Here is a 15,954-nt window from a genome sequence, read left to right as displayed (position 1 = left end):
GGTTTAGCATATTTAAGCAAATAATTTGATAATTTGGGTATGGCCTCTTTGAGACTTTTCTTTTTTTTTTAGCTGATCTCTTGAGTTTTATTTAATTTCCAATTGTAACAGTCACTTCTTTTTTTTAGATAAGGTGGCTGAGGTATGTTCCCATTGCTACCCAATGTCATAATGAAATTTGGAAGAGATAATAAGGGATGGATGGAATATATTAGGTTTTAATGAATCACTTCTCAAATGATAATGCCTTCCCAAGACTGCTATTAAATGTCTTTTAATGACGTTCCAGGTGGAATGCTGCAATTGCCTGATTTTAGAAATGTCTTTTGAACCTTTGCCATTCAGTCATATTCACATACTTTTAAAAAATATGTTAAAGTCAATAGATTTGAATTGACAGAAAGTTTTTTTGCCATATTTCTGGGGGTTTACGCATTACCTAAATGCTCCTTTACATAGCTTTTGATCTCATGGAGATACAGACAACTTACTATGTTGAATATAATATACTGCCAATAATGGTATGCCAAAACCACATAACTGTAATAAATAAGTAGCAGTAAACAGATTATTCTTTTAAATAATTCATTTTTAATAGGCAGACACCCTAAAAGGACAGGTGTTTCGTTAGTCCTTTTAAATACATTGAAACTCAGAAAAAACAGTTGACTTGAATGTCTCTGACAGTGAAGAAGAAAATAAACGTTGACATGCGAGATGTCAGTGATATAAAGATCCGAATATAAACTGTGACTTTGAGATGGGCAAAGGCACAAGTTAACCACTCAGAACACTGTGCTATGCAGACAGAAACAAATACTTTAACCTTCTCTCTGGGTCGCCATCAACTCCTCAAGAGAAAGTAAACACAGCCAAGAAAACCTATCAGTGTCCCATTGAGACTGACATCAGGAAACTGAAAAGCAATGTCTCTTCTTGTAAATAACCTGGACGCCCTTGTCAGCCCGACTCAGATCAGAACCTTGAAGAACGTCTCACAATAGCGCCTGCATCTTGGCCTGATGCCTACATAATGGAGGGCACATCAGACGGGGGAACTGCCAGACACGCGGTGAAGTGGAACTAAAGGAGGAAGAGGAGGAGAAGGCAAAGATGAAGTGAAGGAAAGGCCTTATTTTGAAGTGTGGGATGAGTGAGTTACTGACTTGCATTCAGCCTCCATGACAGCTTGTTGACAGCCTACAGCTGCAGGCCAACATTCCCCTGCTGCTGCTGGGGAAGCTGCAGGGGTGAAAATGGATGAATTCAAAAACACTTGGAAATTCTAATTTTCCACGAGTAGACCGTCATGGTGCACACAGCTTGTGCATCTAAGGCTTATGTTTCAGTTTTTCTTTTGATTTTCTTCAGTGTCTTATGATTATGGGTTTTAAGCATATTTCTGGTTTTAATTTACAAATTGACATGTGTAAATACTCTAAATATGTATGTAGTAATTACATTCAAAGAAAATATGCCCTGAAAAACAAGCTGCTCTCCCATGTAAGGGACCACTTTAAAACTAACATTGAAATATCGAATGCTATTAAACTAATGCATGTACTATATGTATGATACATTTTGAAAGGTTTAAAATGAATATATCCACCCAAATAATAAGATTTAAATAGTTTTTTTCTTATAGTGTCATTTTCTGTCTATTTAACTGTATTTCACAGACAAATATTGTACTCGCCACACCATTATTTGTTATACTTTTAATTATCTATGACTTTTAAATTAATTTTACATAAGGCTTCTGTGTAATGAGAGTACATGCAACACATTACCATAAAGCAGTAGTCACCAGCCTTTTTGGCCTCTGATTACCTTCAAAAAGCAGTGCTTTCAGGGTCACAATTCAGTCAAAAAACAGTGATTTTAGACGTAGCAACTTTCATTTCAATAAATATTCAACATCTAACCAAAATCAAAGATTATTAAACAATCCACTACCTCAGGTTAGCTTAGACTAGCATCACTTTTAGTTGCTACTGTGCTTGGATAGAACTCTGCCTCAGAATGTTATTTTTAAAAAACGTATCTGTCGGGGAAGAAAAACACCTTTTCCTACCATCATTCATTCACTCTCACTCACTCAGTCATGTCCTGTGGAGTTTTGTTTTTGACTAAAACAAACCCAATTCACCACTGACCTATGAAAACAGCCTCTAATGACAGACTCTAATGATGTAGTGTGAAGCAGCTGGTGAAATGGCATGCCGGAAGGTGGCAGGTGTATAGATGACAAGAACGCAACGAGATCACCTGGTGGACAGGTGAAGCATGGCTCAAACTCGTGGCAAAGGGTGATTTCACATCTAAATCGTCCATTCATTTGCTCCATACAATCCATCAGTTCGTGTCACATATAAGACTCTGATTTGTTTATGTCTCTCTCAGGCTTGTTTTTCTTGGCAACTCTATTAATCCATCTTGTTTATTTATTTGCATGTATTAATCACCTAAAGCCAAATCCGGCTGCTCGCAGAAATGCTCTGCTCTCACCTCTTGTGGATTAGTCTCTTTTCTCAGTGATACACTTGTCTCTTACTGTTAGCTTTAGAAGTCTAACACCAGAGTGTTTTTGATTACACTACAGTTATACTCCATTGCAGTCAACATAGTGGGATTAAAAACATGATTATATATTTTCTGTGCATTTCACCTGATCCTGTTTAATGTGGTGAAAATAGCATTCATCAGATTTGCTGATTTTTTTTCAAATATGCTACTTCTATGTAAGTTAAAGATGACATTATGTTATCTTTTTTAATATAAACACTCTGAAAGGTAATGGATAATGTAAAAGGTAATGGATTCCCTGTTTTGGTGGTTCCTATTTTTTTTTTTTGCTGTGAAATGTTTGATAGAAACAAATAGCCATGGTCTTCTTCTGTGGAGAGAAATTATGTGAATGTGCTTTTTATTATTAAATTTTGTTTCACATGAGTGTGTCCCTCTGTGAAATTAGAGCAATTTTTACTTTCACTTTACAATATCAATGGAACTCACTCTTCAGCAGTGTCATTGTGTCTATAGAGCCCTAAGAATTTAATAAGAAGAGCAATCACACTCTTTGGTAACACAAAGTCTTGACCCAGCAACTCACTGTTGCATACACCAAAAGGTTGAGTACACCATCCAGGAAGAGATATGCTGTAAACATTTCACTATATGTGTACGCACAAAATAAAGACAAAGATGTAAATGTTGCTTTCTATGCCTCCATTCACAGCCTTTGTCTCAGGTCTGTGTCTCCACGTTTTCACTCATGTTACACTTCATCCACCCACCAGATGTCCTCAAACTATTCTTGTGGTCCCAGTCACTTCACTCCCACACCTCACATCACCCGCCTCCTTTTGTATCATCATCCCCAGAGTATAGATACCGGCCACCTTGCCCTAGTTGGTTGTCAGATTGTTGTTGTTGTTGTTGTCCCATTTTGCTTCCTATTGTTGTCTGGCACTTGCCCTCTGACTCTTGTTTGCACTGGTTTCCTACCAGTCTACATGCCTAAATTACATTTTTAGCTGAATACAGCACAAAAATCTTTCCTGTCTGCTTGGTTGTGTCTGTGACCAAAAAGGTGATAAAACACATGGAGCCACCATGTTCTTTGCACAGATGATCTTTTTCTATACAGATCAAACAAATGCAATTATACATTATGGAGCTTGTTTGTAGCAGCAAGCAATTAAATGAAAAACATATCTCCTCAATTGATATAAGCTAAATTAGTCTACTTTTCTATAGATGAAAGAAGTACAAAGTAAAACAAGTCAATGTATTTTCGAACAAAATGAATATTACAATTACACTACTTAATAGCACTTTATTATTCCTCAAAGGAATTTATAGTCTTTCAAAGTGATAGAGGAAAAAATAGATGAATAAAAAAAATGAAAGCTGAAAATGTGTCAGAGAGAGAAGCAAGGTTGAAATCTCCAGAGATCAACATGCAGAAACTGGGGCAGTGTTGGTAGCTGGGCAGAAACTGATTTGATAACAACATATGCAGTGTTGACAGGTAACACAACTCTCTTGGTAATCAATATGGACGGAAATCTACACCTAACATTTTAATGTCCAGGTATAGAGATGCTCCAGGATTACATGATTACATTGTGTTGTTAACAATCGTTGAAATCCCCCCTCCTTTTATCTCACCAACTTGTCTGCAGAGCTGTGTAGAGAGGCATTGGTATAGACATTTTTTTCCTGCAGTCATTTCTTAATGGAGAGCTGTGTACTTGCCAGTGCTTCAAACTTATTCATATTATTTTCCAGTCATCTCACATTCCTCATGACGATCACTGGAAGAAATGGTTTAAACTTCCTCCACATTTATGTATTTTTCCTGCCCTAAATCCAGAGTGCTCAGCTCATCTGTATTCGGGTCTCTCTCAAGGCATTAGTTGGGTTTCAGAAAGCTCAATCAGCTGCTCCCACATGTAAATAACTCCTGATGGCATGGTTACTCATCATAATGGTCTTACAAAGTGACAGAATTACTTGCAGAAATATCTTAAGCAGCATAGCATTCAAGCCAGCTAAACAGACTAAACACCCATATCCTAAAGAGTCGGGTAAGAAAGCAATATGTTGAACCCAGAGGTGTTCAGATGAGGCAGACCACTTAGGATGTATGATCCAAATATAACCTAGGTATATATTATTGCCAATATTTACACATTCATACACTTACCTCTACCAATAAAGTCATAAAGACACACTCATCCAACAAATGTAAACACTTCAATCAGAGCCTTTTAGGAGACCACAAATGTATAGCTTTTGCACAGCATGAAGAGAGTCGTATTGCTGTAGTTTATCTCTTACCATTTACTGTTGTATCAGACTCGATCAAGCAAGATGACGGTAAACAATCATGTGATATAATGTGAAATCCTAACAACCCAAGCTTGACAGAAATACAATACAAATCTTTCTGCTACATTCAACAAACTGCCATCTTACAATATCATGTACATATTTTATTATTAGGTCACATGGTGTAAAAATAAAATGATTGATATAAAAGAGTAAATACATTGTCCTTAAAAAGTTACAGATGGCCAAAAGTTGGCTTCTGTGTCACAGGTGCTGAGATGCATGGAGCTTTTTTCCTCTTGTTAAAACTTAGTCAGTGTGGATCAAAGCAAACATTGGTGAACACATGTTTTCAGATTTAGCCGGCTTGGGACAGACTCCAACATGCCTGGTAAAGAAACTCTGCTCACCTGCACTTATTTAGCATGTGTGAAAGTGTGCATGCATGGGAATGGAAAGAAGAGTTTCACAACCTGCTAAAATGTCACATGATGACAAATAAACTCCCAAACGGCAACTACATAGCACTATGATAAGCTTATCATTTCAGCCCATAATTGTATAGATAGAAGCTTTGCGTCATTGAATCGTCAGCCAAGCACATCCACCATGTGTCTTACTGAACTCCTCCCAGACCTGGAAATAAATCACTTGCATGACCTGATTCTGCTGTATCTTTTCGGCCCTCGAGTCTTAGACAAAACAATTTTGTCAGAGCAATACCTCTCATTGTACATGTTACACAGTTTTTTTTCAGCAACATAATCTTGATTTTCATGGCAGTCTATTTTTCAACTCTCCTCCTCCTATCCCTATGTTCTCTAAAGCAGAAAAACATTTTTTTTTTCCATTCCAACTTGGATGGGTGGCAAAGCGTAAATACACTTTTATTACTTGATATTAGAATGGTAAGAAACGTTAAGAGGACGTGGTATGTTTTGAAAGTGATGCCAAAAGAGAACTGGCATGCACAAGAAGGAAATCAGTGCCATAGGAGGTTAGCAGTCCTCCTCTTCAATCTCGTTTGTAGTGAAGAAAATGTCTTCCATAATTGGTGGGAGATCACTAAGGGGCGAAACAGAGCCGTTGAATATTTTTCCTAACTGAAGAGGAGGTAAGATTATTACAAAATAACAGCCTTTTATTGAATTAGAGCTCTTTGGCATCCTGCTTTGCGCCAGACCTCTTTCTATGTACATTTTAAGTTTGAACCAGATGGCTGTTGCAGCTTTCTGCAGGGACACACAAAGCATTTAGTGGGTTGATCAAGTGGTATTTAACCGGGCAATGATCCATAACCTTCATCAATGCTATCATAAGGCCAACTTCTTCAAGAAAGATGGTGATAAAATGCTGCATCAGATGACTTGGGGCCAGATGCATAGAACTGTGTGTAGTTTCATGACTAAAACTGTGCACATAAAGTGTAGAAATGTGCATATACATTAATTTAGCTAGATTTATAAAGCCATTGAAAAGTATGTATGCCTTTACAAACATTCTCTTTAATAACCCTCAATTATTATGAAACTGCTGCAGTTATTTACAGCCCCCATAGTTGAATAAGATATTAAAGAAAATACTGTCAGGAACATGCTCCTTAAAACTTTTCCATTTCTGTTTCACCATATCGACACTAAGTGTGTATAAAAAGTGTGTATAAACAACTGGAAAAAAAAAACATGTACATGCATGGTCTGAAGAATGTGCACATTCTTAGCACATCTTCCTCTTCCTTTAGTACCAAAACGTACCAATTTGTGTGTAGGAAAGTGTACTTTTCTTTTTTGCATCTGGCCCTAGGACTCTGCAATCAGTCAACCTAAACCCGCTTGAGATAGTTTGGGATGAGTGGAACCGCAGAATGAAGAAAAAGTAGCCAAACACAAGGAAACTAAAAATAATGAATTTCATCAAAAAATGGGGTTTTCTGATGGCCATCTTGCCATCAGTGTTTTGACATAGTAATAGAGTTTGAGAAAGGCATAAGAGGAACAGACAGACCCTTTGCTTATACTCCAAAAGGTCTTGACATGTATAATGTAGTGTATTCTCCAGTTTTCTATTTGATCTTTTTGATGAATGTTTGTTGTTTTTGTATTTGATAACAGACATTCAAATGATGACGAGAAGAATCAGCAGCTTTCCTTGACTTGAAACCTGAGATATTCTGCACTCTTCACAATTCAAGGAGACTTCGGCGTCACCAAGCAGACCATGTTCTATTTTTAGAGGGTGTGCACTAATTAGGCTGTGAATTTAAGCATTTCTTTGTGCTCTCATGATGAGACTGATTTCCTCCAGGCTCTAACACAGGCTTATACCTAAGACTGTATGGAACAACATGTAACGGTGCAGGCTCCCTTGTACAAGTATTCCATGTGAACAGTATATTCAGGTGCTGTTGTGGTGGTGCAAAAATGTCTGCATCACATGCCGTTACACACATTGTCCTACAAAAATCTGATAGACGCATTTTGCACCAAACCACAATGAGCAACACTTAACAACTTTCAGCCAACAGCTTCTACTAATAATATTCAGCTCCCTTCTTAAGAGTTAATGGAAACCTTGTATCTATGTGACTTTTAGGTGTAATTCATGGTGGCATTTTGGTCAACAAGTATCGTTGAACAAATGTTGACCCTGAAAATAATCATTTTTCCCATATGCTTAGCACACCAGAAGTTTTGAGAGTTTAAACAAATGTATTATTGTGCATTAGCTTGCTCTTCAAAACAAAACTGAACTGAACTGAAAAAGATCATGGAAATACATCAAAATATAGTCCAAACGGCAGAGAGTTGACAGAAAAGTAAGGGTGGCAAGTGCCAATATAAGCTTTAGCATTATCTTCATTTGGTATTGAGAAAATCCATTCTATACGAAACTGAAGTTACTAACTGCAGGGTTAAAAGAAAGTTTTAGTTAGTTTGATTAGTTGGAATCAGAGTCACACTCTGAGCAAGAAGGAGCCACCAGAAATGCTCAATCATCAAGGACAGGGCATGAGTGAAGGGTTAGTTCTTGCTTGTATTTGGCTAAGTACATGTTCTCATGCTGGCTGTCCCTGCTACGAGTTTTTAATCGTACAGTGTGCTTCCGTAAGTTACTCGTCATCAAAACTTGGGCATCCAGTGTGCAATTAGATGCAATAAATCTATTAGTTCTATTCATAGACATAATTACTTTATTGATCTGAGAGAAATTGTATAGCAGTTTAGTGCAGTAAGTTAGCAACAGATGCTGATAATTTATGCTTTCTCATCAACAGTAATGGACCAAGCTGGAGATGGACACAGTGTAACACGTAGTAATGCAAGTGTACCATTAATTACTACATTTAAACATTTTGTATGCCAACATAGTTATATAATTGTACTTGCAGTCCTACATCTTTATAAGAAACAGTGGTAACACTCTGAAAGCAGTACACCTTATCCACACAGCTGCAAGTTGTCGGAATTACAGAATGTAATCGTTAAACTAGAAAGCATTTAGTTAACAGAGTGATGTCATCACAATAAAGTTTACCATTCTAATAGTAACAGCAGTAACTCATCAGAAGTTGTATGTCATCGTCATTATTCAAGTTGCTAGCGTTAGCCACTGCTAAATGAAAAACTATACCCCAGGAAATTATTTCTCAAATACATTGCCCTCAGCTGAAGTTCAAGCACTGAGAGTCAGAACCGCTTCCTCTTTGTGGTGCAGTTTCTTCGCAAGTCCATCATTGAACTGGACCAAGTTGTCAAAATAGTCCAATAAAAGGTAATTGTTGCATATACCGTCTTTTGCTAAGTGTTACTAGAACATTACTCTCAAATATAGTTGATCCACTGGGCTTTTACGTCTTCTGAGGATGGTGGTGAATGTAAGATACATGCTCCTAAGTACAGCTCACAAGACATTTTCCAGCAAAGCTGGTTTCATCCGTCTAGCAGGTTGAATGCGAGCAGGCAGGGCTCAGAGGTTGAGGTGAACTTGAGAAGTGACATAAGTTTACATAAGTTTAAGTATTTACTCTCAAGCACAGAAAAAAAGTTATTTTTCCATAATATGTCACCTTTACGTGATTTTTTGATGAATTGATCTGCACATTCTGATTTTATTGGAACTTTTTAGTTATCTTTTGTATGTGTTAAATATTTATGTGCACAAGAGAACTGTATATACACACAGCAAGCACAACAGACCAGCCTTTCACCCTGAAGCCAAAGTATGTACAAAATGAACCTTAGCTACACGAAAGCTTCCTTGAAAATGTATTTCTTTTTAGTTGGAACCTCTACAATATTGACAGAAAATTTCCTGTTCCATAATGAAAGCCTTCTTTTTTTTTCTTAATTGCTAAATGAAATTTTCAGAAAGTGGATTGCAGGATATAGAGAAGACATGCGGTAGCAGATTGTAGTAAAGCTGTCAAAGAAAGAACAGGGCATACACACTATACACAGACACAAAGAAAATGTTTTGATGTATTCTTTTGACAGTTTTATCAAGTTTTGAAAAATCACACACCAGATATGGTCTGATCTGTTCATGTATTATAGCTGTATTACTGACTGTTTTTGCTGGCTTAATCTTGACATTGCTGCTGGACATGGTGAGGGAATTTGGAGGTGACAGAGTAAGATACATGGTCCCCAGAAAGTGGAAGATAGATGAACAGTTCAGAGGGGGTTCAACAGAAACATTTTGATCTGATGGTTTCACAGTGGCAGACTGCAGTTATTTTTAGCAGAGGGGCTCTGATCAACCAACTGTACCTGCCAACTACCAAATGATGTGCAGAGAAAATAACATTGCTGAGCATTTGGAGCAACATTCCTGAATTTGTGAGCTAAATGTAGAGTGACTTTTGAACTCAACATTTGTTGACAGATTTTTCCATATCAGCTGAATGTGCATTTAGGTTGTCGTGAAGGAAATTTAAAGCGTTATCATTTGTCAGCTTGTTCTGCTGCTTCATGTAGGTGTTCGGTGGTTGAGTTGTTTTATTGACAACAAATCGGCAGACCTGCCAATACGTTCTGATCTTGTGGACTCGATTCAAAGTGCCTGTGGAATACATATTCCTGTGAATGTCTACAGTAGATCTACTGCCAATCCAGTCTCATCAGAAAACGAGTAATATAAACCTTTGTCTGCATGTGAAAAACATAATAATGCCTCAGGTCAAGGTTTAAAATGGAGTTGGCCTGCTGTTTGCAGGGCAGAGTCACTTGGTGAGAACCACAGCCTTATATAAAAACATCTCAGTCATGCAAATGTGGACATTTTAAACCTAAATATATATTTTGGGTATCTAACCCAGATCAATGCACATTAATTCTAACCATAAACGGTAAATTTGAACTATTAACCCTAACTCTTAACAGGTGAGAGTGAAGTAGAAAATAAACAAATTGCAATTAAGAGGGGAAGTTTCAAAGTGAAAGGACAGTAGAAAACAGTATGGGAGTCATATACTGATCAGTCCCATAAAAGTCTGGATTCAAGGTCCCCCAACTCCTCCTACTCCCTTCGTCTGTGTTTGTGTGTAAGTCAGTCACATAGACTCTAAACTTCCCTTCAGACATAGCTATGAATAAGATGCCCATTTAAATTAGCTCAGTCCCCAGATGCTTGTGGGATGGTTGTGATATCTTATTTGATCTCATAGACACTTACCAAGTAAGCCACAGCCAAATATTGCTGTTTGACTTGTGTTTAGACAATACTAAACACTTTAAAAGATTATGTCTGTCCGAAGGTAATCATTAGGTTCTAACTTTTTACAGTGTCTCTTAATGAGTGTTTTTTTTTTGTTTGTTGGCCTTTGTGTTTTTTTGTGGTTGTTTTAAGCCGCATGGATATTTTGAATCTCTGTTGTTGTTTGGAGGGTTTTAGTATCTGTTTTACATCTCTTGGTGGTTGGTTTGAGTCTCTCATAGGTATTTTCTTGATTGTCTTGTCGCTTTATAGTTTCCTTTTATGTGTCTTTGAAGTTGTTTAGAATGTCTCTATCTTCATTTTGTGTTTTATTGTGGTCCTTTTTGCATGTCTTTGTTGCCTCTCAGTCTCTTGGTGGTTGTTTTGACTTTATTGATGTTGTTTTATGGGTCTTAATGACAATTTTGAACGTATTTGTGGGGTTCTGCATGTTTTGTGTTAGCACATATTTTGTAGTTTTGTGTCTGTGTTGGAAAACCAATTCATTTCCTCCAAAACTAACAAAACATCCTTGAATTGTCTCTTTAACCAAATTGCACACATTTAGGTAGTTCTTTGTGATCTCATTTTGGTAACTAATTCAGTATCTAATATAATATTTCTTCACTGTAAATCACTGAACCTCCCTGGAAACGTTTTTTAAAGTCCAGGAGTAAATTATTTTCATGAGTCAGTGTCATTCCAAGCTGACACATGATTAGTAGTGGAACAAATGCTGCATCACAGAAGGAAAACAAGTAAGAAACACATCTGTATTTTTTTCTAAACTTTTATAATGAAACTACAAAATTTTGCTGTCCAGGTCAGTGTTGGTCTTAAACTTTTGTCATAAGATTGCATTGCTACTCCGCGTGTGTGAATCGCTGACAATGCAGTCACAAAAGTAGATTTTGCCAATTTATGCCCATATAGAACCCATACAACCTCAATACCTCTGTGACCAAGAGATGGAGGAATAAGTAACAGGATTTTTTTTGACAGAATATCAAACTGAACTGAATGTCTTTGACAGCATGGCTCCAGCTTCTTGTAAGTCCAGTGTGGGAACTTTTCTTGCTTCCGTTTGATTAACTGGGAAGGTTTGATCAACAAATTTGGTTTCTGGTGGGGTTAGGGTCAGAAAAAGTGCCTTTTAAAACCCTACACATTCCTCACAAATTGTAACTATGTGATGAGGGTTATTTTGGCTCAGAAACATTGACATGACATGTATCCTCTAAAATGTTCATATGGAAATCGTCCAAATTCATGAAACGTTCTGTGTTTGGTTACATGGCTGAGTAAGGACAATCTTGTGTCTGTGCTGTCTAAAGTTGTACATCAGCAAGGAAGAATAATCAGGCCCAGTATTACACTTTCCTCAACACCACTCCTATGGATGTGAACAGCTGATCATAAACTCAAAAATGAAAATACTTTATTGTCATTGCACACCAGGGTACATTGTAGATATATTGGGTAATATTGGGTCTGTAAAAGAAACTTCGAAGATTTTTTTAAGGAAATGCTAACCGATAAACAATGAAACATATGCCAAAGCTTTGCAACATCAAGTTAATATTAAATGAAACAGTATAGTTAAAAATCGCCCTAATTTGCCCCTATGTTAGTATTGACGTATTAGTCTATTCCTTAATTCTCTGAATCACTGTTTTTTTTATTACTCCACAATTCAAAATGCGTATCTTTCTCTGCGAGCTTATAAATGACACTTTGCAAGTTTGTAAGCGCATTAATCTGAATTAGAGCCCCTGCTGACCATCTGCTGTCTACGAGGTCAGCTCCGCGCACTACTTTGATACTGCATTCACCTCAGCCCGCCCCCTCTCTCTCTCTCTCTCTCTCTCTCTCTCTCTCTCTCTGTGTGTGTGTATACGTGTGCATCTCTGTCTGTTTCTCTCTCTCTCTCTCCGTCTCTCTCTCTCTCTCTCTCTCTCTCTCTCTCTGTGTGTGTGGTGTAGTCCACCGGGCGGAGTAATTCGCGCTGGTATCTGCTAAGTGCATGTGTGCGCGAGTGCGTGCTACGGCTGCTGCTTGTCACTCATTGTGCCGCGGCGCGAACACGGGTAGCGACAAGGACCAAAAATCCGTCCTGTGGCAGTTGTTGTCTCTGGAAAAGCTGATATCTGTTTTTTCCCACTCAGCAGAAAACACCTCGCTTGTCTAAAGTGCGTCTGTTCATCAAGGAGAATATCTGTGAGACGTTACAATGCTTCAAATAAGGGACATCATCTGGGGATTGCTAGTCATTGGCTGCGCAGGTAAGATGAGTTATTTATCATAAACAATAGGATAATAGATTAAATCCAAGCTGTGGCCCGATTAAATCTGTGTGAATACAGGCCGAGCTGTGTTGACTCTGGAGCAGCATCCTCTGGTTTCCCCCGCGGCATCCTTGTCACTGACTCCGGTCAGTGGCATGAGGTTAGAGCTGGAGCTCTGCAAAATTCACCATTCTGTTATGGTTATCTGCTCTAAAAAGTTTCTGTAGGGCCTGGAAGCTTTGTTTATCTATGAGAAAAACAAGTGCGAAGCACTGAAAAAGTCGCATTTATTCAGTTTTGGACTGAATGAATAGATTCATACCGCGGCGCGTTTTTGAATATTTCCGCGCAACACAGAACAAGCCCCACTTACTGGATACGGCTCACTTTCCTCTGAATAACAGCATGTAGTATAATTTTAATGAAAGTTTTTCTCACGTGCTGCCTTATGTTTAAGTTTAGCTCATGAGTTGTTTCTCTAAGCAAAGAGTGGAGGTGATGCTGGCACAGACTGCAGGGGGACGCTGTGGTGGTCCCCTTACGCCAGCACATATTGTTCACAGAATGCGTCTGCTAGTAATTCGCAACATTTTATTGCATATATCAAATCAACCTTAAGCAAAACGAATGTTTTTTCTTAACCAAAACCATTTCTGCGCTCTGACTTCTGTTGGGTCACAGACGCACCGAGGATGGAGTGTCTGGGGAGTCGCTCCTCGCGGGTATGCTTTGTTTCAGCTCACTAACAGGTTTAATATAACTGAATAACGAGAAAACATTTATTAAATTTAGCTGCGCTTGCTCCTTAAACTGATCCATGATGCGTTCACGACGAGCCATCATCAGTTTTGATACACATCTTCGCAAATGTGAAATTAGGATTTATGTGTTTTTCTCAGGGCTGATCCTCTAGGTTAACTCTTTGATTGTCTCTTTGGTGACAGAACCTCTTTCACAGTTTTTGTTTTTCTTGCCTCGTTGAAGGTTGTAGTTCCGAACTTGACGGTGCGGTGCGTTTCTATGCGCAAAATGATGTTGACACAGCCATAGGACCAGACTGATTTGCCACCGTATTTTAATTTGGTTGGTTGGTCAGAAATTCGTCATCCATTGAGGACGACTGAATAGTCATTGAATTTATACAATGGGACCCAATCCCAGAGCTCCCATGGTTATATACTGCGGGTGAAGCCCCCACCTCTTCAACAAACCACATCCTTCTCGCCCCCTCCATCTGCCCCCTTTCTATACACTGCAAGTGAGTTGCTTTCCATAAACTGCAAGTGGAGTTTGAGGACCCCCAGGGGTCATTGGAGAGAGGAAGAATAGTTTGATGTTTTAATTCAGTTCAGTGGACACAGAAGGACACAGATGATTATTCTAACCTCAGCTTTCACTTTCAGTCCCCCATATTCTACAGGTTGTTTACAATTTAACAGAGACATACCCCCCCCTTCAGTCTTAGCTCTAAGAAAAGCATTTTGGTTCCCTCCCACTGAGATTGAATTCAGTCAGTGGTAACTCTGCCCCAATAGCAGCCCTGGTTTCCTTTAAATGTTTTTCAAATCATGACTCAGACTGGGTTTTATATACCGATGATCACATTCAGATTGCTGGCTGCTGAGTAAGTTTTAAGTACATCAAATTTAGTCTAATTAAATTTCTACTTACATTTTTGCCCCTTAGAGTTTAGGATTCAACAATGATGTACAAAGCTTGACATTTTACATTTAGAAAATCAACATTCTGGTGATCTAACTTCTGGATGTCTTTCTTATGAGCTATAATCAGCTTGCACTGTTGGCCTTTTTTTCTTTTTCTTTTTTTCCAGAACTGTGGCAGTCATTTTAAACTGCTGCAGTGCATGGAACTCCAACTGTATGCTCTTTGAATAACATTAGTACAAGCTTCTAAAGTTACCCGTATCTTTGGGAAGTATTTTCATCGCAGCAATATTTCCTACTATCTTTCACACCCAAGCTGTGCATCAGTCTTTTCCCGATGTTGTCTGGACAGTGGTGTGGGACCAAGAAAACTCTGGACATGTTCAGTTTTTACCATTTCCTGCCAAGATATTCAGACTCCTCTGTAATTTACTGTACCTCACAGGCAAAGAGGAAGGAACCAACAGGAAGATGATCAGGCATCTGTGCATTAGATGTGCCCTGTTGCAACAGGGATTCAAATTCAAATAAATTGATCACATCATTTGATAGACCCCTGGTATATTGAAGGTGTAATGACAGCATGGCACAGTTTGAGGGCTGAGCAATTTAATTACATTTATTGATTTCAAGTTTCTGGTGCAGTTCTGTGATAATTCAATTTTGAAGCTGGCAACATACATTGGAATGCAGCGCTACATCACCTCTCAAGTAACTGAATTATTGCCAGAGTGAATTGAATTGAATTTTTGAAGTGGACACAGACGAGGGTCTTGTCTTGGAGTGTTGTTTGGTGTGTATTTCCAGTTCTGACTGTGTTTATTGGGGTGATTGTCCATATCCATGGTGATGAACTGGCAACCTGAAGGAGTGTAAGGTGATGAAGAGTAATTAGAAAGAAAGACTGTTACTGTGAAAATGGGAGCGCATCAGAGATGCTGCTTGAAAATTGTGAAGTTATAAGATTGAAGCTTGCACAACAGCAAAGCTTGATTGGTGCTAAAATTATATTGACTGCATGATTTCAGGTTTCTGGTTGATTAAGTGACTAGCTGTTGCTACGTTTAAGAGGTTTTGCCATTTTCTTGCCATTTAACTTCCTGTGCTGTCAGCTGTAGGAAAATAAATGCAGGGTTGTCTGCCAAAAAAAAAAGTTGAAACTGGCCCGGCTTTTGCTGCACTGCAATGCAGTGTCATTCAGCTACACAGGTCTAGATTACTGTGTTACTGTTACAGTAACAGATCACTGTTACTCAGATAATTCCATTGTATCTTCAGTGGTTTGAATGGAGGATTAAATCACTGTTCCCACAGTTGTATTCTCGATTTGTTTCTTTTCTTCCCTCATGATATATTAAACTGTTGTATAGAGTTTTGACATCTGACAGAACTGAAACTCTAACTGGACTTGCTTAGTCGCATTAATTATGCAAATATCAGACTCAACAAGTCTGTCAAAATGCATAGTTACCAAT

General features: G+C 38.3%; 1 protein-coding gene across 6 annotated transcripts in view; it reads left to right on the top strand.

The window, feature by feature from the left end:
* The first annotated feature begins 12,531 nt into the window (after positions 1-12,531).
* Positions 12,532-15,954, top strand: part of ncam1a (neural cell adhesion molecule 1a) — a 236,349-nt gene continuing 232,926 nt past the window's right edge. For all 6 annotated transcript variants that reach the window (XM_072374347.1, XM_072374345.1, XM_072374346.1 and 3 more), the window contains exon 1: positions 12,532-12,812. In XM_072374347.1, coding sequence (XP_072230448.1) covers positions 12,761-12,812 — 52 coding nt within the window. In that variant the 5' untranslated portion in view covers positions 12,532-12,760. The remainder of the gene's footprint in view (positions 12,813-15,954) is intronic.

Source organism: Leuresthes tenuis, unplaced genomic scaffold (genome assembly GCF_036924035.1).
Source record: "Leuresthes tenuis unplaced genomic scaffold, fLeuTen1.0.hap1 SCAF_21, whole genome shotgun sequence".
NCBI lineage: Eukaryota > Metazoa > Chordata > Actinopteri > Atheriniformes > Atherinopsidae > Leuresthes > Leuresthes tenuis.
This window is presented reverse-complemented; position numbering and strand designations above follow the sequence as displayed.